The following is a 24,136-nucleotide window of genomic DNA, read 5'->3' as shown; positions in this document are numbered from 1 at the left end:
ATGAGGATTTCCCTTATAAGAAAAAAGTTTCAATAGAATCTTCTTTAATGATCTAAAGGTCCTATTTATTACATGTGACGCTTATTCTGAAGGTTGTGATTATGCCACATGTACAATTCGTTTTGCACAATATCACATTTACATCTTTGTTTACGGATTATGATTCATCCTCCGGTCCTTTCCATGAATTGACTTAAGCATCAAAGCGGTGCAGTATACAACAACCTCCCTTTGATCTTACTTCTATGTAGTTGCAGGTTGACACATTAACTCTTAGAATTCAACCACATCACATAATTAGACTATTAACCTTCCATTATTTAACATTGAAAAACATCCATCCAAACATATCATAATTGTCAAACAGTTGTTTAATATGATACAAATAAATGAATAAGGCTACAATATATTAAAATAAAAAGTTTTAATTTACCAAAATGCAAATGATGAGGGGTTACCATAAATTTTGCCTTTTTTATATTATTGTTATGGTTATTAATAATAACAACAACATCAATAATAATAATAATAATAATAATAATAATAATAATAATAATAATAATAATAATTATTATTATTATTATTATTATTATTATTATTATTATTTACTTTTGAAGATATTTAGTTGTTTAATGGTAAAGCCAACTTAGCAGAAATGGCATGTGGTCCTATTCTTTCTTTCCTCACAGTTGCTCTCCTTGTTGTCTCCACTCAAAATATAAACTCACACTTTTCCCGTTTTGGCCGTCACTTTAAATTCTGTCTTTCCATCGTCGCCTCTAGAGAGGATTCAAGAACAAAGGGTGTGATCTCCTTTTTCCTTTCTCTCAGGATTCTCTTCAATGTAAACATTTTTTCCACTCAATCAAAATTCTATTCTGCATTCAAGTTTTCACACTGTTTCCACTTAATTTCTGAACTAGATTTAAAATGCTCTCGCTTTGATATTCTTTTTCATATATGTATTTTTTTTTTTTTGGATCTTGTGGTTAATTACTCGGTGGTATTTTTCAGTCTCGGGATGTCGAAAGCTGGCGCATTGGATCTCGCTTCTGGTCTCGGCGGAAAGATCGATAAAACTGATGTTCTCTCCGCCGTCGAACAGTAATTTCTCTCTCCTACAGTTGCACATTAAGTTGCCGTCATTTTTACTTCATAGTACACCAGTTAACTGTATCGCATATTTTTCTCTGTAAATGTTCACCCTTCCCTATGTTAGATTGCCTTTGCTGGTTTTGATCTCTCTCTGTTTCTTTAGTATATAAATACTAATGTTTTAAATGGCTCTCTAGGTGTTTGACTGTTGTTTCCCGCATTTCTGGCGCTGTCTAGATTTAAATATAAACATCCATTGGTTTTATTTTCATTTTGGACGATTAGAAGCTGCGATGTGTCTTTTTCAACATTTATAGCAAAAAGCTGATTGATTAAGCTTTTGATTTGTCCGCTTTATTTTTTGCTTTAGATTTCAGGTGCGTATGTTGGAAAAAATAAATACCTTGATATGAATCAATAATATAATGTGGTCCCTAGTCTGCTCGACATTATAGGAGAGTTATATTTTCATGCTATGGACAGCAGTAAATATCAATAATGTTGAAGGGATTAGAAGTGGGTTTGCAGTCCAGCTATTGTAGCATTTAAGACTTCTACAATTAAATTAATTGCTGATTGGTTGAAGTTGCAGAACTATTGCTATAGGCATTCGAATATTCATTGCATATAAGATAGCAAGCCAAAGTCTCTTTCACTTGAATAGCGAATCATCACAATATGGTGGCTGAGACGACCGGTAGTGGTGTCGACCGCCTCTGCCGCGATAGGAACGGCCACCGTGTCTGCCGCCGCGGTAAGAGGAGGAGCCGCGATATTGCGCGGGTCGGGATGAGGAGTGGTGTGACGGCGCAACAGCATTGAAATAACAGAATGATACAGATAAATAAATGATAACTAAATACATAGTCTAATACTGTCATAATATTGAAATTTGAAAAGGAGAATAGAACCGGCGCCTTAAATTTGTTCAAAGAAACAATTTAAAATGTTAATAATAAAAAGAATCTTCTTTAAACATTTATCTTGTTGAATGCTACTACTATTTAACATTCAATTTTCTACACACAACAATCGTATTATGTCTGCTTGCCTCCAAAAATATTTTATGTTCATGCAAGGAAGACCAGAAAAAAAGAGAGATAATCCATTTAAAAGGTAGCATAATATATTCCTGGTCCTGGATTAGTTACAGCATTTCACCAAGAATCAAGAAGTTTAAAATACGAGTGCTGTCTGTAACTGGAACCTTCTGTAGAGATTGGTTGGACTTTTCAAACATCAATTCTGAAAAAGAAACTAAAGAAAATTTGAGGCATTTCTTCCTTCTCCAATTTTTTCATTTTATCTTGGAGCAACAAATGCATTTTTGTAAAGCAAAATTTTTTATATTTTATATTTTTTTTATAGAATAAAAACTTCATAGTTTTAAACTGCGCTTTGATGACTTCTGGTAAATTTATGTACTCTAACTATCATTGAGCTGTCAACAGAATGACGTAAAAATTGAAAATGAAAGCGAACTGATGGTTCTGTTAAAAGATTGTGCATAACTTGATTTTGGCAAATTATGTTGCAATTTCATGAATATTCTTGATCAGATGATATCAATGATGTTCTTTTCTGCATTAGTGATAGTGTCTGAATTAATTTTATGGTAGAACTTCCAGATGCTTTACTGCAGCCATTGTGATATTTGATTTTCTTAATCTTCTCGAAACTTATTGAATTTGTTTAAAAGAATTTGCTTGATGATTCAGATATGAAAAGTATCACATCTATTATGGAGGTGCTGAGGACGAGAGAAAAGCCAATTATGCTGACATGGTAGGAGAAGATCTATCTAGCTACAAATCGTCCTTCTCTAAACTGACCTCTGTATATATTTATCTGTGAACATGGATGTTTTCTTTTCTCTTCTAGCTGTCTTCATATCTTTTTTTTTTCTTTTTGTCAAATATCTATCATTTCGGGACTAAGGCTTTGTTGTTGTTGTTGTCGTCGTCAAATATTTATCATGATGCTGTTTGAACTTCTAATTTATCCATGTTTGATGTCCTCTCGATGCTAGCATATTAAATGGAAGTCAAATATGCATGAGCATGCAACTTTTTTTTTTTTACTAAATATTTTATTTGTCAATAGCATACCTTTACTGCATAATCATGTTGCAGTGCTAGCAAAGCCACTTCATAGGGTGTACTTCTCTGCAGAAACAAATTCATGCTATAGTTTGTAGCAACAGATGCACAAATAATTTTTTTTAAACAAGAATCATAATGTTTTGTGAAAGAATATGTAATGGTCATTTGTATTTTTGTTGCATAATCATGATGTTTTATTTATTTTATTGCAGTTTTGACTGGTTTGTAAATTTGTATTCATTTCTCAAGGAATGTTAAATCTGCTACACTGAGAGGTTTTCTCATAAGCAAATATCTATAATTTTGGAATTTTTGGGTCATAATACCTCTGATTTTGGTGATACCTTAAATGACTATTTAAACAATGATAATCTGTCAAATAATTATCGTATTACTTGGATTTTAGGTGAACAAATACTATGACCTTGCTACTAGCTTCTATGAGTTCGGCTGGGGTGAATCTTTCCATTTTGCACATAGGTACTCTTTAATTGTCTTGTACATTACATGTCAAGTAATGCAGCATAGTTAATCAAGCTAATAAAAGCATAATTTTTTAGGTTTAAGGGGGAGTCTCTTCGAGAAAGCATCAAGCGGCATCAACACTTTCTTGCTCTACAGCTCGGCCTGAAACCTGAACAGAAGGTTTGGATATCCTTTTGAAACACGGAGGAACTGACAATCAAGATGTCATTCTCCATTCAATCAGTTAATATGTTGACTTGACCTTTCTTTTATATACAGGTGTTGGATGTAGGTTGTGGAATTGGTGGACCACTAAGAGAAATTTCTCGATTCAGGTTGGTTCAAACACTTTCCTTCTCTTATTATGGTACAAAATTTAGAGCACAAACTATGCGATGCTAACACAGAAATGAACTTTATTCTTAGTAGATTAGGTGCATTATAGAACTTGCATTTAACGAGAGGTGTTACAGCATCATTGATTTCTAATGCCATGTCCTGCAGTTTAACTTCTATTACAGGGCTGAACAACAATGAATATCAGATACAAAGAGGAAAGGTACATGTGTATCTTTTTCCATCTCTATGCTTAATATTAGAACTTCGAACTTGTCGCGATGACTTCAGTATCCATTTTTGAAGTGGTGTTGAACCTTGCTGCTTCTGTTGCTTCTCAGGAACTGAATCACATTGTAGGAGTGGACAAGACCTGTGATTTTGTGAAGGTTAGTTTTATTCTTAATCATGTCAATATTCTTCTGAATCATTTGCGTTTTAAGCATTTTTTAGCTTAATTTTTTCTTTTTTAGTATTCTCTGTTTATTATATTCTCACCGATCTGGTATGTGGAAGGAAATTTAGAAGAACATGAGGAAATACTCTTACAGGTAACGATTGTTTATGTTTCTTGATTGTGCAGGCAGACTTCATGAAAATGCCATTTCCTGATAATAGTTATGATGCAGTGTATGCAATTGAAGCTACATGCCATGCACCAGATGCAGTATGTCTAATGAAAACTTTCTTACAACTCAAGTATACTAATAAACTATTTCTTCAAGTTTTTTCTTGATGGATATGTAAATTTGTGATGCTGACAGTATATCTTTGTAAATTAAACTTGATCTCTGAACAGTATGGATGCTACAGTGAGATTTTCAGAGTACTAAAACCTGGACAATATTTTGCTGCATATGAGTGGTGCATGACTGATTCTTATGATCCCAATAACCAAGAACATCAAAGAATTAAGGTTTTGATATCTTACTGTCCTTGCAAGTTTGTTGTAAATGATTTGTAAATGTAATTAAATTCTCCACTGATACAGGCAGAAATTGAGATTGGCGATGGCCTTCCAGACATCAGGGTAACTGGGCAATGCATTGAAGCACTTAAGAAAGCTGGTTTCAAGGTGAGTTACAAATGTAGTCTCTCTTTTCTCTTATTAAATTATATTTCATTCTTCAGATAGCAATTAATAGCAAAGCCTCCTAACTTTAGCTGTGTGCTTCTGATTCTCCCAGAACTCACAATATGCACAATCAGAAACCTTTCAGTTAAGATTCAAATATTTATCCACAGCTAATGATAGTTTATTCTTGTTCTTCTGTGAAGGTCACGTGGTCAAAAGATCTTGCAGCAAGTTCACCTGTCCCATGGTACTTGCCCTTGGATAAAAGTCACTTTTCCCTGAGTAGTTTCCGGTTAACAGCTGTTGGAAGATTTTTCACTAAAAACATGGTAACACTTGAATCTGCCTTGTTCTTGTATACACTTTTTTTTCTTAATAATTTTTCCTTTATATAATAGAGGATTTATAAAATGTAATTGCTACCCATTTCCCTAATCTGAATAACTGTAATTTTGATTCTTTTCCTCACAGGTCAAGGTGCTAGAATATGTTGGACTTGCTCCACAGGGAAGTCAAAGGGTTCAAGATTTTCTTGAGAAGGCTGCAGAGGGATTAGTTGAAGGTGGAAGGTTAGTTTTCCTTCCATCATATTTGCTTATTATATTCACAGTTCATTCAATGTATGTTTCGTTGGAGTTCTCATTCTCATCTCATATTCAGTCTTATTCTTGTCCGTCAACTCGGTATTTGGCAGCTCAAAACATGTGCTAGCAACGCAAGGGTGCCAATAATTTGGATCACTTCTAGGATTTACTTCTGTTTGCATGCATATATAAAAAAATTGAATGTCTTGCATAATGCTCAATAAGTCTGCTCCATTTTTTTATTACAGTAAAAATTAGGTAATGAATACTTTTGACCAATGACCGTTTTGTTAATATCTAACAGGAAGGAGATTTTCACACCAATGTTTTTCTTCCTGGCTCAGAAACCCCACACAGAAAGCCAGTAAAGTTGAACTATTAGATCTTCCTTTACCATCAGGATTCTATGAGAATGGTAGGTAGTTTTATGCTTTATGTTTTTTGAGTTGGTATGTATTAAATTTCTGGAATTGGTTTCTACATCTTACCATTTGCTATATGGCTTGGTGATTGCTTAATGTAATCTTGTGAACTGTAATTTCCCCTTAGTTTTGTCCCTATTTTCCTGTACGTTCCCATTCATCTGATATTTTATATATATAATTTCTTGTTCTTGTCTCTTGAGTCATGTGTTTCCATGTGTCTAGACATGTTGGTGATTTCAGATCCACATCAGCCAATCAAAGAATGGCAAATTTGCATATTCTCCCTCTTTGTTTTTAACATTTGACGGTATCTTTCATTCACTATGTATTTCTTCATGCACTGGATGTTTTGGAATATTCCTTGCTAATGCTAACGACAATATACAATTCGGTCAAGGGTAAAAATGACCCTACCATAGTTGTTGGGAGAGATGAAGTATGACCGCAGTGTCACTGCAATGTTAGGGCCTAACGGCTATTCTTTTAGCGAGAAGTCTGAAATTCTGCAATGTGACACTACTTTTCATGTTTGAGTCATGCTAGTGTTGAACCCCTGAAATGCACGGATGCATTATAATTACATAGAAAACAATAATTACTTTAGATTTTTATTTTATAATTAAGTTTTCATACTCTTGAAATACACAGTAAATTTAATATTTATGATAGTTGAATAAAATTTAATTTATTATTTTAACAATAGAAAGCGCAAAATGATAAGTAATTTAGTTTGGGTTTGAAATAGATAATTACTCTTAAATTCTGATTCATTTTTATTGAATTTATCATGAGTGGGAATATAAATTTGTAATATTAATTAAACCACATAAAAATGTATTTTAGAAAACAATTCTATAATGGTAAAATAAAAGCTAGTGATAAATTAAGGGGGCGTTTGGTTTGGGGTTTCAGAAAAGGGTAAGGGGAAGGGGAGGCTTCATTCCCTTTGTTGGTGTTTGTTTTGCTAATTAAATGATTCCATTTACCTTTTTTTAGTTTTGGGTTTACCCCTAACATCTCTAACCCATTCCTCACTTTCCCCAAAGGTTTTCTATTCCCTTTTCACTCTCTTTCTAACCTACACTCCTTATAAAATTCTACTTTACTCCATATTTTATTTTTTATTTTTATTTTGGTCTCTATATTTTTTTATTTTTACATTTCTTTATCTTTGGATTAATTTCATTTTTGTTATATATTTTTAATTTTTTTACTCAAAAAATATTTTTTGACTAAATTTTACTTTTTTTTTATTTTTGTTTAATCCTTATATTTTTTTTATTTATATTTTTTTATCACTAGATTAATTTCACTTTTGATCCTTATAATTATTTATTTTTACCTTTTTACCCTGAAAAATAATTTTGACCAAATTTTTTTCTTTTATCATATTATTCAGTTTTAATATTTATTTTTAATTATTTTAAAATAATTATTTTCTTTTTAAATATAATATTTATGCATTTTCTTTGATTAATTTTAACTTTTATGAACTTTATATTATTATCAATAAGGGTAGCAAGTGAGTGACGTTTTGGATTGTTTGGGATTATATATGAAGTTATTTCACGTTTTATGAAAACTATAGTAAAAGAGTTGAATTTTTTTTTTATTATATATGAAATTAAAAAAAAATAGTTTTGATTCCCTATTTGAACCAAACATTCACAAAGGAATAGGGTGGAATTGCATTCCCTTTCCTAAACATATCCAAACACATAGGGGTATGAATGCTCATTCCTTTCCTTTCTTTTAGTTTCCCTTTCTTGATTCTTTTTCCCTTACTCCTTGTGAACCAAACGCCCCCTAAAATCATATTTAAAATTTAATTGAAATTGCTTTCTTTGAGCCGAGAACCATTGCAGTTGGTAGAGTTTAACAATAATGGGATAAATTACATCCATGGGCACTGATGTTATCCATTTTCTTGGTAGGCCAATGTAACATAAAATTTATTAAATTTTACATTTTGTTACTTCTATGCTCACCATTATTTGTTGATCCACATTTTTTTTTTTACCTTTAACTCATCTTTAACCTATTAACTTTTATTTCTCTATGTATTTTACCCTTCCTTTTTCTTTCTCTCTTCTCTTCTCTTAAAATTCATTTAGTTCAATTAATACCCTTTGCTAAGATTTATATCTGAACAATTGAAGGTTGAATTCTTTTCTAGCCTGTACAAAAAGCATTTGCATGAGCTTGTTTGCGGATCTTATCTTAAGCTATATATGCAATCAATTAATTTATTTAAAAAATAGAGATTTTAATGCAAGATGTAACTAAAGAATTTACCTGAAATTATTATAGGAAAAGAAAAATTTCTACTCAAATCTATCCATATTAATTTTACAGCCACATAAATTAAAAAATGAACTAAATAAAAGAAAGACTTAAAAGAACAGTAGAATGCATACCAATTTTACTATTATTTCTTTCTATCACATAAAATCCTAAAATCAACAAATCAACTGTTCAGTCGTTTACACGATAGAGAAAAATAGCACCAAAACAACGTCCCAAATCGTCAATAACCTAAAGAAAATGTAAGAAATTGTACGGGAGTAACGTGTCAAGACATAAACTCTGGTAAGCCTAAATTGTCACTATAGAGAAAACGAGAAGGGATTATTCCTTATTGTGTCATGAAGCATTGGGCATGTTCTGTGGATTTTGTTAAGGATTCTAGCTAGTTAATCAATTCTTGCGCAGCGGAATTGCAGTTAGAATTTATTTAGAATCCTTTGAATTTGATCTTTGTCCGTTAAACATTGATTGAAAAAACCTGTTTTAATCCATTAAGGAATAAAACTTAACCGTTATGTCTCTTCTAGAGATTGCTGAAGAATCCACAAAATAGTCGATCTCTAAAGTCAAGTGCACGAACAACTATCGAGCTGGAATCGGTGCTAGACGAAGAACGGAACGAAATCAAAACGGAGAGATAAATCACTCTGGCCGAATTCTACTGTATGAAACAGAGGAGGGGGGGTTCGAAATTCTAAGTGATAGAAGTTAGGGTTATAAGCTTTTAATTTGTCTATTTATAGTGTATTTAGATTCCTAATTGTATTAGGGTTAATTGGTTAGTTACAAGTTCAATCCAATCCTAATCTAACTACATAAATAAATACCAAAAGTATTTATTCTATGCAATTAATTACAATTAGATTAAATTTAATTATCCTAATAAAATAAATCACACTAATTGTGTGGTAAATACAAAAAGGATAAGATTTTTGGGGGCCCTAAAGAGAGAGTGCTTAATTGTCCCTTCCTTTGGAAAGGGGTGAATGTCGTGTTCTCTGAGTTTTGCTCTGGGATTGGTTGGTCGGTGGGCAATGGTAGATCAATTAGTTTTTGGAATGACACCTGGCTGGGGAAGAAGCCTTTATTAGAGGTGTGTAATTCTCCGCCGCCTCTAGAGATTCGGAATTGGAGCATTTCCGATGTGGTGGACTCAGAGGGGGATTAGATTTGGTCGAGATTTGAGGCTTTCCTTAATCTGGAAACGCTCCTGAAGATTCAGGGAGTTAAAGTTAGTAGTAAAGAGGAAAATGGAGATAATCACTGTTGGTCCCTTACAAACAACGGGGCTTACTCTTGCAAATCTGCGTTCGAGGCGTTCTATCTCAATTTAGATCATCCTCCTTCATTCGCTTGGAAAAACATTTGGGCCTTGAAAGTTCCCTATCGCATAAGGAGTTTCCTGTGGCTTGGTGCTAAAGATAGGTTGCTTACGAATGTGGAAAGGAAAAGACGCCATTTAGTGGAGGCTGATACTTGTAGCAGATGCAGAGCTCAGGCAGAAACTATCTGCCATGTTCTTAGAGATTGTGGAAAGAGTGAAAATGTGTGGAGGGAAATTCTTCCGACCCATCTGCTTCCTAATTTCTTGGCCTATTCTGATCGTGATTGGTTTATAGATGGAGTTAGGGGTTTGTTATTGCCTGAGCTGGAGCATGGTGCTATCCTCTTTGCGGTTGTTTGTCACCAGCTTTGGCAGTGGAGGAATGCTGATATTTTTGGAGAAGGAGCAATTGTCACTCCTAATTTACTTGCTTTTTTCTCTAAAAAAATTAATATGCATGGTGACTATCATCCTCTATGATGTTTATGATATTTCTTGATATCAAATAGATTAATGAATCAGACAAGTAAACTACTTATTAGGGTATGACCATACACTTATCAGTCTCACTTATCAAAAGGATTGTGATATCATCTCACTGTTACATTAGTGGTAATTCTATCACTTCACTATCAATGCTAATGTGTTCACCCAATCATACCCGTATTTGGCATCCTGTTATAGACCTATTAGGCGTATGTCAAAGTGAACCAAATTCCACATTGATATTACAGACCTACTTAAGAAAAATTATGACACAACCACCACGTAGTTTTCTCGGGCGGATCGATCAAGTCATATATACCTATATTCACAACTGACTTAACAAGTATTATGTCTAGTGATATAACATCAAATAAATGGACTCGAATGCATATTTAAAGGCCCGACAACCGAATTCAAGATATGGGCCTAAACCAAAAAGCCCATACCAAAAGAAGACTGCAAAGGCTCATGTATATGGACCAATGGTTGTCTAAGAGGAAATATGGACCAATGGTTGTCCCGGACCTCAACGACACACTCCTAGGATGAAATTAACCAAAAGGTCTGAAGCCAATAAAGGACTGCCATATGTAAATGTACTAAATCATCTATAAATAGCTTGATTTTAGAGCCAAAGTTACATCATTCTTAATATTCAGTTTTCTAACCATTGCTTTCTAGTTCATATGTACTTCTCACTACATCTCTGACTTAAGCATCGAAGAGAATTGACTGAATTCCGGCCCCTCATTGACTGTGTATTGCTGTTTTAGGTCATCAGAAGGAATTGGAAGATTACATTCAATTCAGAGGACATCATTTGGTGTGGTGAATATGGACGATTTCATTATAATGGTTCATGTTCACAATTTAGTTGTTCATCATGTGGTTCATCCCGTGATTCAGCCTAGCCATCAAGCTGGAGATATACCATGTACATCAGTCGCACCTAATCATGGCTTGGTGGATTCTAGTAATCAGCCAATAATACCGTATTTTGTCACTCCATATTTGGATCAAAGAACTAACACCTGCTTAGGGTCATTAGATCTTGAACAACACTATGTTATGGATGGTTTAATAAAACAATTGATTTACAACACCATGTTTGTTCAAGAGTCTATGAACATCTTTAGGTTTGAGCATGCTTCACAAATGGAGCTAATGCATTTAGAGTTGAAGGAAGCGAAAGATGCTGGCATATGGAGAAAGGAAAGGATCAGTTGCATGTTCTACCAGACATCATGTAGCTCAAACATGTCCTAAAACTGAGGTTTCTCTAAAGAATCCCAACAAGAGGTGTTTAGGGGGAGATCAAAGGAGAAGCCTGCAAGCCCTCCATACCGATGATGCCACCATTCACCTTCACCTGTCAAATAGGCTCTAAAGCCCGAAGGGTCTAGATCCCTAAAGTGGCGTATAGGCATTCGTCATGATTCCACCGAGTCCTTGATTCATCGCTATGAATCATATAAGAAGAGATTGGAGGTTTCTAGATCCCTAGACTATCGAAACCGAAGACAGTAGATGAAGCCGAAGGAAGAGGAGCACTCTTTGAAGGAAGAGGTTTATAACCTCATCAAAAGTGAACTTCGACATGTTATGAAAGATGAGGGGTTAGAGTCCATAATGCCCGAAACTACAGATGTAGATGCTCCTTTGAGTGCAGAGATAATAAATCAGCCAATGCCAAGAGGTTTCAAATATCTCCTTCTTAAAGATTAGAATGACATGACAGATCCAACTCTCAGTGTGAAGAACTTTCTTCGGGCACTTCAGACCACTACAACAATAAATGCTCTTATGTGTTGTTTGTTTTCAACAACATTAAGAGATTCAGATGCTTACTAGTATGATCAAATTCCACCTGGGTTCATCGGGTCTTTTAAGCAGATATCTAAGGAGTTTGCGAATCACTTCATCACTTCCATTCCCGAAATCAAAACAATGCAAGATCTAACTTACCTGGTACAAGAGCCCAGTGAATCCTTAGGGAAGTGGGTGGAACGTTTTCAGAGAGTGGCCATCCAGATTAAAAATCTGAATGTAGATGGGGCAGTTGAAGCCATGGAAAGTAATTGTTGGGGTTTTATGTCATATAGACAATTGTTGTAGGATATAAACTATTTGTAAATGAATAGTTTGTTATCATTTGTTATATGAGATATATTATGTTTAACTATATAAAGGAATTAAACTTTTTATCAGAACTAATTAAGCTAAATAAAAGAAATCCCAAGTTTATTTAAGCAGCCATAAAGTGTTCATACAAGCATGAAGTGAAACTATACTTTATAATAAGTATATTTTTTTATGATGTGATTCGAGATATAAATGAAAGATGCGTTGACGCCATACATGCTATGTGTCAAAGGTCAACTCATGTTCGAGACACGAATGATATAACAGTGCATTGAAAAGAATACAATGCATTACGAGACCTGACGACATACATGTTATGTCACCTATGGCTATGAATCAATGTAGTATCTACATAAGAGATGGGGAAAGAAAGCTTACTGACAAGCTTACTAAAGATAGCGAAAGAAGCCCCCCTATTCGTTACTTAGGTGCTGTTTGATAAAACTGAAAATTAAGTGCTGAAAAAAATAAGTACCAAATTTTAAGTGCTGAATATTATAAGTGCTGAAAATATTGAATGATTTAATTTTTTAAAAAATATTAGTTGATAATGTTTAACTTAAAATGATAAGTTAAATATTTTGACTTATCAAAATAAGTGGTTTTTAACTTAATTAACTAATTTAAGTGGTGGAAAAACACTTGTTATCAAACGCACTTAAATTAAATAAGTGCTTAACATTTTAATTTAAACAATTAAGTGGTTTATCAAACAAGGCCTTATTCTACAGGATTTCGTTTAGCTAAGTGCCATGTTAACTAGAATAGTCCACCTCGCCCTAATTTAACATCTGCTTGCAAATAGGGGCTGTAAGTAAATCACGTTTAAGGTAAAAGTAGGACACGATGCACTACATACATAGTGTGTGTTGGTGTTTTATGTCTTATTGACAATTGTTTTAGGATATAAACTAATTGTAAATGAATTGTTTTATGATCCTCTAGATGAGTTCGAGATCGCGGTAGGTCCCTGCTTTCCTACTTTTCTTTCTATAATGTATTTGCGCTGATTTCTTTGATGTATGAAATTATGCACTATCTTTAGGGAGGACACCCCACTTTATGAGGGTGGACCCCCGGTCGACTTCCCCACCTCCAGCTGGGATATGCCTTGTGAGACCCGTCCTCCGTTGTATCAAGGTGAATCCTCTAGAGCTGCCGTACCCCCAGCTCCCCTAGTCGGGATGCCTTCTCGAGCATTAGATAGGCGATACTCATGTTTCGTTCGTAGTGAGGGAGACGCGAAGAGTCTCGAGACTCGGATAGCTTACTCTACCCCAAATTCTGACATGTACCTTGACCCCTTTTAGTCCACTCTCGTTTCGCAGGATCATTATTTTGATGCGGTGGGCCTAGGAGATAGCTTTTGGGACATGCTCAACGTATGCCACTCAGATCTCTATGTAAGTACCCGTACATTTATTTTTTGTGTAGTGAAATGCATATCTATGTAATATTTGTGCATATGAACTCTAATTTGCTTTCTTCATGTGATTATTTTACTCATTCCATGTGTATGCCTGCTTTTCCGAATTTCTTCGTTTCCTTTTACAGCACGGTAGCCAGACATGGGACCAGGAGCGGGTGCATGAATGAGCTTATTTCCAGAGGGATATGGAGCTCCAGCGGGAGTTTTTTCAGGGAGAGACTACTGCTTATTTTGGGCATCACCATCGCGAGGCCGAGGAAAGATATCGGGCCTTAGAGATGCGGCATCGAGTGTTAGATCACGAGGCCGATTAGAGATATCATGACTTAGAGGAGCGACATTGGGTGTCGAATCATGAGGCCAAGGAGAGATATCAGGCCTTAGAGGAGCGACACCAGGTGTCAGAAGAGAGATACCATGTCTTCGAAGAGTCTTTACCCTCGGAGCGATCACATGATTTATCCATTGATGATTACGGTTGTAGGTGCCGCGGCCTCGCCCGGAAGACCCGGGGGGTGGACACCGTTGACGACAGATGCTATGATTGGCATCGAAAGCAACCAATCACAGAATCAAGCTGCTCGGTAGGGCCGGAGCTCGGAGTATGGAAGAGTCGCCACCCACGAATGGGAAATGAACACCGATCCCTTGCGGGAGACCGGTGAGGGTTCGGGAAACTTAGGTACGAGCCGAGAAGGCTAGCTTCTTTCTCGTTTTGAAAACCGTTTTGAGCATATATTATTGAAAGCCATATTAGTAAAAAATCACCCATTTACATGAATTTAGAGTATATGGAAGAAAGAGGGAGATAGAAGGAAGAATTCGTTTATTTACAACGTGAATTGTGTCTTAAGCCATACATTCAATCTAAACTAATTCACTCCCCGAAAAGAAAGTTTATTTACATGGTTTGTACCTTAATCGCCATTGGAACGATTAGACACATTTCAAAACCCCGTGGATTTACATGATTTTCACTCGAATCGCCGTTGGAACTATTCGAGTGTTTGAAAACGTGAAATAAGAAGTTTTAACTCAAAAACGTGATTAAGCATACAAGTCCATTTATTTTTGTACAAAACCGTTTAATTAGGAAGACGATTCAAAACTCTATTATTTACAAATAAAGAACGATTTTAATTACAAGGTTCGTTTACTCCGTCGTTGGAACGGATCAAGGTTTTAAAACGTGATATTTTGGGAAGTCGTTTGAAAATGATAAAGAACTAAAAACCTTTTATTTACATTAGGAACCTCTAGAAACCTTTAGTTTAAATAAGCGAATTGAATTCTCTTTTGGTGGTTTATTTTCCCTTTTTCACTCAATTAACCTCCATTTGAACATAATTACAACAACTAACAAATTAAACCCAAATTCACCCAACCCAAATACTTTTAAAACATATATATATAGGAAATTCAAAAGGAGAATAAATATACATATTTATATAAATATACATTATGGTAAAAATAATAATAATACTTATAGATCAAAGAAAATAAGATAAGAAAAATAATAATATACAAGTGAAAACAAAGATAATGCTAATTATAATGTCCTTTGATTTTAATTTAAGAAAAAGCAATGTAAAATAATGAATAAAATTCATGAATAAGAAAACTAAATTTAAACCAAAATAGCTTTTCTTTGCATAATAAATATATAGAGAATAACCCACTCTAAATAATAATTAATCTAGTTTAAATGATTTTAAAGGAAACATATATATATATATATATACAAATAGCTTTACAAAACCAAATTAATGTAAATTATGCCCAAACATATAAAATAAGTAAATCATAATACGTAATTACTAGTTATATACCTCAAAAATAATTTTTAATAAACATATTACATAATTATACATATATATATAAAGGACCAAATGTCAAAAAGTTAAGAAAAAAGGGTTAAAAAGGCATTTTTTAAAATTCCAGCAACTTTACCGACGGAAACTCCGTCGGTAAACCACTTTTAGTGACAAAAAATGGAAAATTACAGAATGAGTCCAACAGTTTCCAGATTTATTAAAAGGTTTTAAATCTAATCTATCCTATCATTTTGGGCCTCCGAACTACCCAAATCGGGTCATAGTCTATAACGGAGACTCATAAAACGATGTTTTATTTCAAAACGTTATTTGAAAATATTTTTAAAATCTATATTTACAACGTTTTAGTCCCGAACTACCCGTAAATCGGGTCACGGTTCGTGTTAGGACTTAAAACGAGGTTTTTTTATTTCAAACAAAACCAAACGTTTGTTTAATACGAGACAGAAATTAAATAAATTCGGAAAAATAAATAAACGTGATAAATAAATAACTAACTAACTAAATAAATAAAGAAACAAAACTATAAATAAAATAAATAGACGAAATAAATAAAACGAGTCTAATCCTCGAATAATACCTTAAGATCGGTATTGACGGCTGATGTCGGTTGATTCCACGAGTTATGATTTTTTGGTATTTTTTCGCGTTTTGGTAAAATATTCAACTTTTAGGAATTTTCAATTTTTCTAGGAAAAAAATGTTTTTTCCCAAAAAATCCACTTTCTCTCTTTAAAATATTTTTTTAGAGTGAGAAGCTCTAGAAAAATCCCCTCCCCTCAAATGCATGGGGATCCGTACCTTTTATAGGCAAGGATCCCAAAGTTGGGCGTGCACCCAACATCAAGTTGGGCGACGCCCAACCTTGGGTTGGGCGCGCGCCCAACAGGCGCTGGGCGGACGCCCAGCGTAGGTTGGGCGCTCGCCCAACCGCCGTTGGGTGTGCGCCTAGGGCTGTTGGGCGTGCGCCCAACTGCCGTCGGGCGCACGCCCGACGCTGCTGGGCGCTCTCCCTTAGGCGTGCGTCCAACGTCTTCGGCATGCGTTGGACGACGCCCCCATGTTCATTGGATGCCCGCGAGCCGCCTATTCGTCGACACGCAATCCCTCAGGATCCCTTCGTGGTTTTTTTTATTTATTTTTTTTATTATTGGAATCAACCGCTTTACCCGTCTGTTATGGGTTTTCGTCACAGGTCCTCCGACTCGGTGTCTACAACGGTACTTCGGGGCACACGGAGGATTTTTCTCCTTTTGGGCCTTTTGACTTGTGATGCGAGTAAAATGAGCAAGTAAAAGAGGATGAACATTCATGGAAAAGAGCTTCAAGGTCTTAGTTTTCAACCAGAACTGGAAGAAACATGCAGAAATAACAGTTCAAAGTAGGAATCCTCACGAACAGACTTTCAGTATAACAGAACAGCTTAAACAACAGCATTAACGGGTCATATGGAAGGAAATGGATAAACGCGCGGGTCGAGCAAAATATAGGAGAAAGAAAGAGAGATAAACGTGGAAAGCAAGACAGCTTCCATCTTGCGCCAAGTGTAGGAGGATTGTTCACTTGTTCTTGTATTTACTTTTGTTACTCTTTACCTTTGTAATTAGGGTTGATGTTAGGAAGGGGGTATAAATAGGACAAGAATCTTATTGTAAGGGCACCTCGTTTTTCGCCACCCTCAGTTTTTATTCTCTATTTTTATATTACTGTCGGAAGAATGTTTTTGGGAAGAACAAGTTATTCACTCATGACAATGAGTGAGTAATTCCTTTTGCAGGCCTAGCCAGCCATTTAAACGGCGACTGTAAGTATCTTTTGTTGATTAATGAAGTATTTCTATCAATGATTGAGTGTTATTAGTATGCTTAAAGAATAGATTAAGATCAAGTCTATTTTATGGTTACCGAAGATGGCACGACGGTGCTCCGACGTAACGGAAATAGCTAATCGACATGTGTTGTAGTGGACAGACACAAAAACTACCACGTATTGGGGTTTCTTTATGAATGCTTCCTGTTGCTTAATGCTTGTTTGTATGTTAGCGCAAGGACACTTGGTTAATATCACTTACTTAGAATCTTTGGAAATGGGACACCGGACCTTAGTGACCGATGAGGGAGAGACCCAACTCAGGAATATGGATTTACTTCACTAAACGATAAAGGTTAGGCACAGTTGTTCGTAGGCATATGGTTAGGTCTGTGCCTGTTCATCTTGAGATCATTACATTTATTACTATTTAGTTATTGTTTATGTTAAGTTTGATATTAATCACCCAATCAACATTTGAATCTAACACTTAAGGTAACTGTTCTTCTTTCTAAGTGCAATCCCTGTGGAATACGACACTTGGTCTTACCAACACTACATCCGAACTAGTACACTTGCTAGCATGCATATTTAACACACCAAGTTTTTGGCGCCGTTGCCGAGGATTGTTTAAACAGAAGTTTTGAAGAATTTGTATGCTTATTTTGTTACCTGATAACCACCTGTTTGCCCAGTTTTTGTATTTAGATTTCTAGCTTTGTATGCGAAGAGCAGGTATTCCTATCCTTCCCGTAGATGTTGAGATAGAGAGAACATACAGAAGAAGGAAAAGACTACTCAGACAAGCTAGACGCATCAGAATGGATCACAAAAACGAAATACCAAATCCGGAACATGCAGAGAACCATGGGGAAGGCCATGTTGAAAACAATAATACCAATAATGGTAACTAGAGGTTGCGGATGAAGGACTACTCCAGACCATCCACTGAAGGCCATTCGTCATGCATTGTGATACCAAATGAAGGCAATCGCATGTTTGAAGTGAAAGCTTTAATGATTCAGATATTGCAAACAGCTGTGCAGTTTGGGGAATATCCAAACGAAGATCCAAATGCTCATATCCAAGGTTTCGTCACAATGTGTAACACATTTCGCACTCATAGAAATGATAGTGACGAGGTAATCATGCTCAAACTGTTTCCCTTTTCCTTGAAGGATAAGGCAAAAAATTGGTTGAAGAATCTACAACCAGGATCTATCACGAATTGGGAGGAAATGGCTACCCTGTTCCTGATGAAATATTTTCCTCCCAGACAAGCAATCAAGTTGAGAAATGAGGTTTCACATTTTTTTCAAGAAGAGGATGAATCCTTATCTGAAGCATGGGATAGATACAGAGAACTGTTGAGGAGAGTACCAAATCATGGCATACCTATGTGGATGAAAGTTCATAACTTCTATAATGGAGTAACTAATGAGTACAAGATACAAATTGAATCTGTTGCCAATGGAAATCCGGAGGAACTGGAACCTCAAGCATTGTATGAGCTAATTGAAAGAGTGGTCAATACCAGCTATAATTGGCACTCGGTGAGAGGTGATGGAAAGAGAGTCACGAATAACGCAAACAACGAGGCAATAACCAAACTATCCTCACATATAGAACAGTTGGTTAAAACAATGGGAAAGATGATAGTCTCAGCGGTCAACACGCAGCTCTCTGCCCCTATGGAGATACTATCACCCGATGGTTGTGATTTTTGCAGTGGACCCTATCGACCAATAGATTGTCCAGGAACCAAACCAGGTGCATCAATGCAAGAACAATGTGATTTCATCGCTCGCCAACCACCGAATCCTTATTTGAATATATATAACTCTGGGTGGAGAAGCCATCCAAATTTTTCCTGGCAGGATAATCAGAGACAACCAGCTATGCAGCAACCTTACAGACAAGAAAATCCACGAACATCCTATCCATCGCAATAAGACAGCTCATCTAACCAACAGTATCAGTGACAATCAAATGCTCAACAAGAAGGAAAACCTTATTTAGAGTCCATGATGATGCAGTTCATGAAGCAGACACAATCATCCATAAAGAATCTTGAGACTCAAATGCAACAATTTGCCACAGCTATATCTTCAAAGGAAAAAGGTGCCCTTCCAAGTAACACTGTGACCAAACCGAAAGAAGAAGTCAATGCTATCATACTAAGGGGAGGCAAGGAGGTATCTGACATTGGTGTGAAATCTTCTGCAGGTAAAGTAGAAAGAGCAAAGCCCAGTGATCAAACACCTGCGCCCCAACAGAAAAAGGATAAACAGGCAATTGAAGATGAACCAGTCGCGCCTCAATACGAACCAAGAGTTCCATATCCAGAACGATTGAAGCAACAGAACTGTGAGAAGAGACACAAGAGCTTTCTGGAACAATTGACGAAATTGCACATCAATATACCGTTCATCGAAGCCCTATCTGAAATGCCTATGTATGTCAAATTTCTGAAAGATCTGCTCACCAACAAGAAGAAATTGGAAAGTGTAGCTATGGTACAACTAAACAGGGATATCTCATCAATCCTACAAGCCAAACAACAACTTCCAAAGAAGCTCAAGGATCCAGTGAGTTTTTCTATACCTTGTTCAATAGGAACACTCACTATTCAAAATGCTTTGTGTGATCTAGGAGCCAGTATTAACCTTATGCCATATTCAATTTATATGTAATTGGGTCTAAGAGAACCAAGGCCAACTGAGGTCACGGTTCAACTAGCTGATAGATCAATTCGATACCCCAAGGGTATAATCGAAGATGTCCTGGTTAAGGTTGGAAATTTCATATTGCCTGTTGATTTTGTAATAATGGATATTGCAGAAGATTTGGAAGTTCCAATAATCTTGGGACGACCTTTTCTAGCAACAGGGAGAGCTGTCATCGACCTACACAAGGGACACTTTGTTCTGAAAATCAATAACGAAGTAGTGTTTAAGATGCACGAAGTTGTTCGCTATGCATCAGTTTCTGATGATTCGTGTTATTTCCTCGATACGCATGATGACAATCTCTTTTTACAGGAACAATCCGATACGGAGGAACATAAAGAGGAGGAACAAGTGTTTGAATCCGAACAGAAAGGAGATAATGCCGAAGGAACCCTTGATAAAGAAAAACAAGATATTCTTCCTGAAATAGACCTCGAAGGGGAAGATGAAGAAAGATGCCCTGAGCTGAAACAGTTGCCCGATCATCTAGAATATGCATTTCTGGATCCACCGAACATCAGACTAGTGATTATTTCGGCAACATTGACAAAGGATCAGAAGGATCAACTGCTCACCATCCTAGGAAGGCACAAGAAGGCTCTAGCATGGAAAATAGAAGATATAAAGGGTATAAGCCCAACAATTTGCATGCACAAGATTTTAATGGAAGAAGATCACCGACCAACTGTGCAACCGCATGGAAGGCTAAACCCACACATGAAAGAAGTTGTGAAGGTAGAGGTGATTAAGCTCATCGAGGCAGGAATCATTTACTCCATTTCAGATAGTATGTGGACTAGTCCTGTACAAGTTGTTCCTAAGAAAGGAGGAACTACGGTAGTCAGAAATGAAAAGAATGAGCTCATCCCCACAAGGAGAATCACAGGGTGGCAGATGTGCATTGACTATAGAAAGCTCAACGAAGCAACACGGAAGGATCAGTTCCCCTTACCTTTCATCGATCAGATGTTGGAGCGACTAGCTGGTTATCAATTCTGATGTTTCTTAGATGGATATTTGGGGTACAACCAGATCCATATCTGCACTAAAGACCAAGAAAAGACCACTTTCACCTGTCCATATGGGACTTTTGCGTACAAACGCATGCCATTTGGATTATGCAATGCTCCAGCCACATTTCAAAGATGTATGATGGCCATATTTCATGATATGATTGAAAAGACAGTTGAGATATTCATGGATGATTTTTCTATCTACGGAACATCATTCGAAGTAAGTATGTCTAGAAAATCTAGAAGCTGTTCTGGAAAGATGCACGGAAACACAGCTGGTCCTAAATTGGGAAAAGTGCCATTTTATGGTAACATGGGGCATTGTACTTGGACATAAAATATGAAGCAAAGGACTGGAAGTTGACAAAGCTAAAGTGGAAGTAATCGAGAAACTTCCTGCGCCCAAAACGGTCAAGGATATTCGAAGTTTCTTAGGGCACGCTGGATTCTATAGACGGTTCATCAAGGACTTTTTGAAAATCGCAGAACCACTCTCCGCACCGCTACACAAGGAGGCTGACTTCATCTTCACCGACGAATGCAAACAGGCATTCGAACATATAAAGGAGCTGTTGACCCATGCACCTATACTCACCTCACCTGATTGGGATGCACCATTCGAGCTAATGTGCGAAGCCAGTGATCTCAGTGTAGGGGCTGTTCTCGGACAACGAATTAACAAGCAGTTTAAGCCTATACACTATGCAAGCAAAACACTAAACGAAGCTCAGCAAAATTACACAACCACAGAAAAAGAGTTACTAGCAGTGGTCTACGCATTTGACAAATTTCGCTCCTACCTTGTGCTTTCCATGGTGACTGTTTATACCGACCACTCTGCATTAAAAACCTGTTCGCCTAGAAGGATGCTAAACCAAGACTAATACGATGGTTGTTAGTTCTACAAGAGTTCGATTTAGAGATCACGGACAAAAAGGGGTCCGAAAATCTAGTAGCTGACCACTTATCCAGAATAGAAGCCACCACGGAGATCGAACAACCAGAGATCCTCGACCACTTTCCTAATGAAAAACTATTTGCAATTTCCACACTCCTCTGGTTTACTGATATTGCGAATTTTTTGGCTTGCAAAATAAAACCTTTTCGATATTCCACGAATAAAAAATGAAAGTTTTATTCTGAACTTAAATACTACATTTGGGAGGAACCTTACTTATTTAAATTATGTGCAGACTAGCTCCTGCGAAGGTGTGTGACCCAGGAAGAAGGCACGGAGATTTTGCACAAATGCCACGCAGCGGAATCGGGTGGACATTTTGGGGAAAACCGAACAGCTGCTAAGGTATTTCAAACAGGTTTTTTCTGGCCCACTATATACAAAGATGCCTAGCAATTCGTTCAACGATGCAATGAATGTCAATGCACAGGTAACATCTTTGCCCGAAACGCCATGCCTCTAAACAACATAGTCGTTTGTGAGATTTTTGACGTGTGGGGCATCGATTTCATGGGACCATTCCCCATCTCCTTTGGGAATTAGTATATCTTAGTAGCAGTTGACTACGTGAGTAAATGGGTGGAAGCATGCACGTACCCTTCGAATGACGCAAAAGTAGTGATTAAATTTTTAAAACAATTGTTCACCAGATTCAGAGTGCCGAGGGCCATTATAAGTGATCAAGGTACTCATTTCTGTAACCAATTATTTGAAAAGCTCCTTCAGAAATATGGTGTCACACATCGTATAGCCACACCATACCACCCCTAAACAAGCGGGCAGGTTGAGCTATCCAACAGGGAGCTGAAGCGAATTTTAGAAAAAAATAGTCAATTCTTCATGAAAGGACTGATCTCTAAAACTAGATAATGCATTGTGGGCCTACCGAACAACATATAAGACACCTATAGGGATGTCCCCTTTTCGGCTCCTGTTCGAAAAAGCATGCCACCTACCTGTTGAGTTAGAACATAGGGCATACTGGGCACTAACATTTTTAAATTTTAATGATCAGGACATTAAGCAGAACAAGTGCGCTCAATTGAATGAGATGGATGAATTCCGACTGTCCGCCTATGAAAACGCACTCAAATATAAGGAATAGACGAAAAAATAGCACGATCAGCGTATTCAATCAAAGCACTTTCGAGAAGGCGAACAAGTCCTCCTTTACAACTCACACATGCACCTGTTTCCTGGCAAACTCCGCTCGCGTTGGTCCGGACCATTCATTATACATTGCATATTCTCTCATAGGGCAATAGAAATCCAGAATACCGATGGAGAGATTTTCAAGGTTAATGGACATCGATTAAAGCCTTACCTAGTTCATGAACCTCCCGGAACAGTGGGCATCACCCACTGTTTGACCAAACCATGACAAATCAAACTGGAGGTAAATAAATTTTAATTTGTTTTCTTAATTTAGTTTAAATTCAATTATGCAGCGTAGTTAATTTTCATTTTATGCTAACCTTTTCAATTTTAGTCCACCCCTTTTTTGGGAATAAACATGCTTTTGAGTACATAGGGAAGTACGGACAATCATTTCTCTCACCAAACCCTCACCACATGCGGGATAGCCACCACCTGAGCTGTCTTGTCCTTTAATGAGAAATTGTCAGACGACAGGACCTCAGTCACAACAGTCACATGCATTGATGTGGTTACTCCTCTTCCCAAACATGGCAAATTGATCCCCTATTCTCACGGTGGAATAAGAACGGTAATTGGTCAAAACGGTTTCAACCATCCTTGACGATTCATTCTCCATCTCAATCGTGTATAAAGGTCTCACCTTTCTACTGCAACACCACACTTATCACTTTTCCTAACCTAGAAAACCACCAACCAGTGATGATGATAAAATCTACCTCATTGCCGGTAGAATGAGTATGGAGACCATCCTCATCAACATGCGCGTAATGGAACAAAGAATCAACTCATATGAGCAAGAGGTGGAGATCTTACGAGCCAGAATAGCCATTCTAGAAGGAAACAGCCACTCCGCACCAAAGCCAC

At 36.5% G+C, this 24,136-nt stretch overlaps 1 protein-coding gene and 1 non-coding gene across 3 annotated transcripts; one reads left to right on the top strand and one right to left on the bottom strand.

Moving 5' to 3' along the window:
* The first annotated feature begins 659 nt into the window (after positions 1-659).
* LOC136226645 (cycloartenol-C-24-methyltransferase) lies at positions 660-6,275 on the top strand. Of its 2 annotated transcripts, none has more exons than XM_066015254.1 (14): positions 660-803; positions 1,015-1,104; positions 2,814-2,880; positions 3,604-3,677; positions 3,758-3,842; positions 3,942-3,997; positions 4,167-4,221; positions 4,340-4,387; positions 4,582-4,665; positions 4,798-4,914; positions 4,990-5,073; positions 5,277-5,402; positions 5,545-5,642; positions 5,962-6,275. In XM_066015254.1, the coding sequence occupies exons 2-14, from the start codon at positions 1,022-1,024 to the stop codon at positions 6,023-6,025; spliced, it is 1,041 nt and encodes a 346-aa protein (XP_065871326.1). In that variant the 5' UTR covers positions 660-803; positions 1,015-1,021; the 3' UTR covers positions 6,026-6,275. The 2 variants fall into 2 exon arrangements, with proteins under 2 accessions (XP_065871326.1, XP_065871325.1); XM_066015253.1 differs by having other exon boundaries at positions 667-844.
* Positions 6,276-18,700: 12,425 nt separating this feature from the next.
* Positions 18,701-18,807, bottom strand: LOC136228255 (small nucleolar RNA R71). Its single transcript, XR_010688583.1, has one exon. It is a non-coding gene; the product is annotated as a small nucleolar RNA R71 (small nucleolar RNA).
* Positions 18,808-24,136: the final 5,329 nt, after the last annotated feature.

Source organism: Euphorbia lathyris, chromosome 4 (genome assembly GCF_963576675.1).
Source record: "Euphorbia lathyris chromosome 4, ddEupLath1.1, whole genome shotgun sequence".
NCBI lineage: Eukaryota > Viridiplantae > Streptophyta > Magnoliopsida > Malpighiales > Euphorbiaceae > Euphorbia > Euphorbia lathyris.
Note: the sequence above shows the minus strand (reverse complement) of the source record. Positions and strands in the feature narration are given on the sequence as shown.

Coding starts and splice junctions, on each gene's coding strand:
- LOC136226645 (XM_066015254.1), top strand. CDS start 1,022: ATGTCGAAAGCTGGCGCATTGGATCTCGCTTCTGGTCTCGGCGGAAAG. Junction 3,678..3,757: donor TCTTTCCATTTTGCACATAG/GTACTCTTTAAT, acceptor ATAATTTTTTAG/GTTTAAGGGGGAGTCTCTTC. Junction 5,643..5,961: donor GGATTAGTTGAAGGTGGAAG/GTTAGTTTTCCT, acceptor AATATCTAACAG/GAAGGAGATTTTCACACCAA.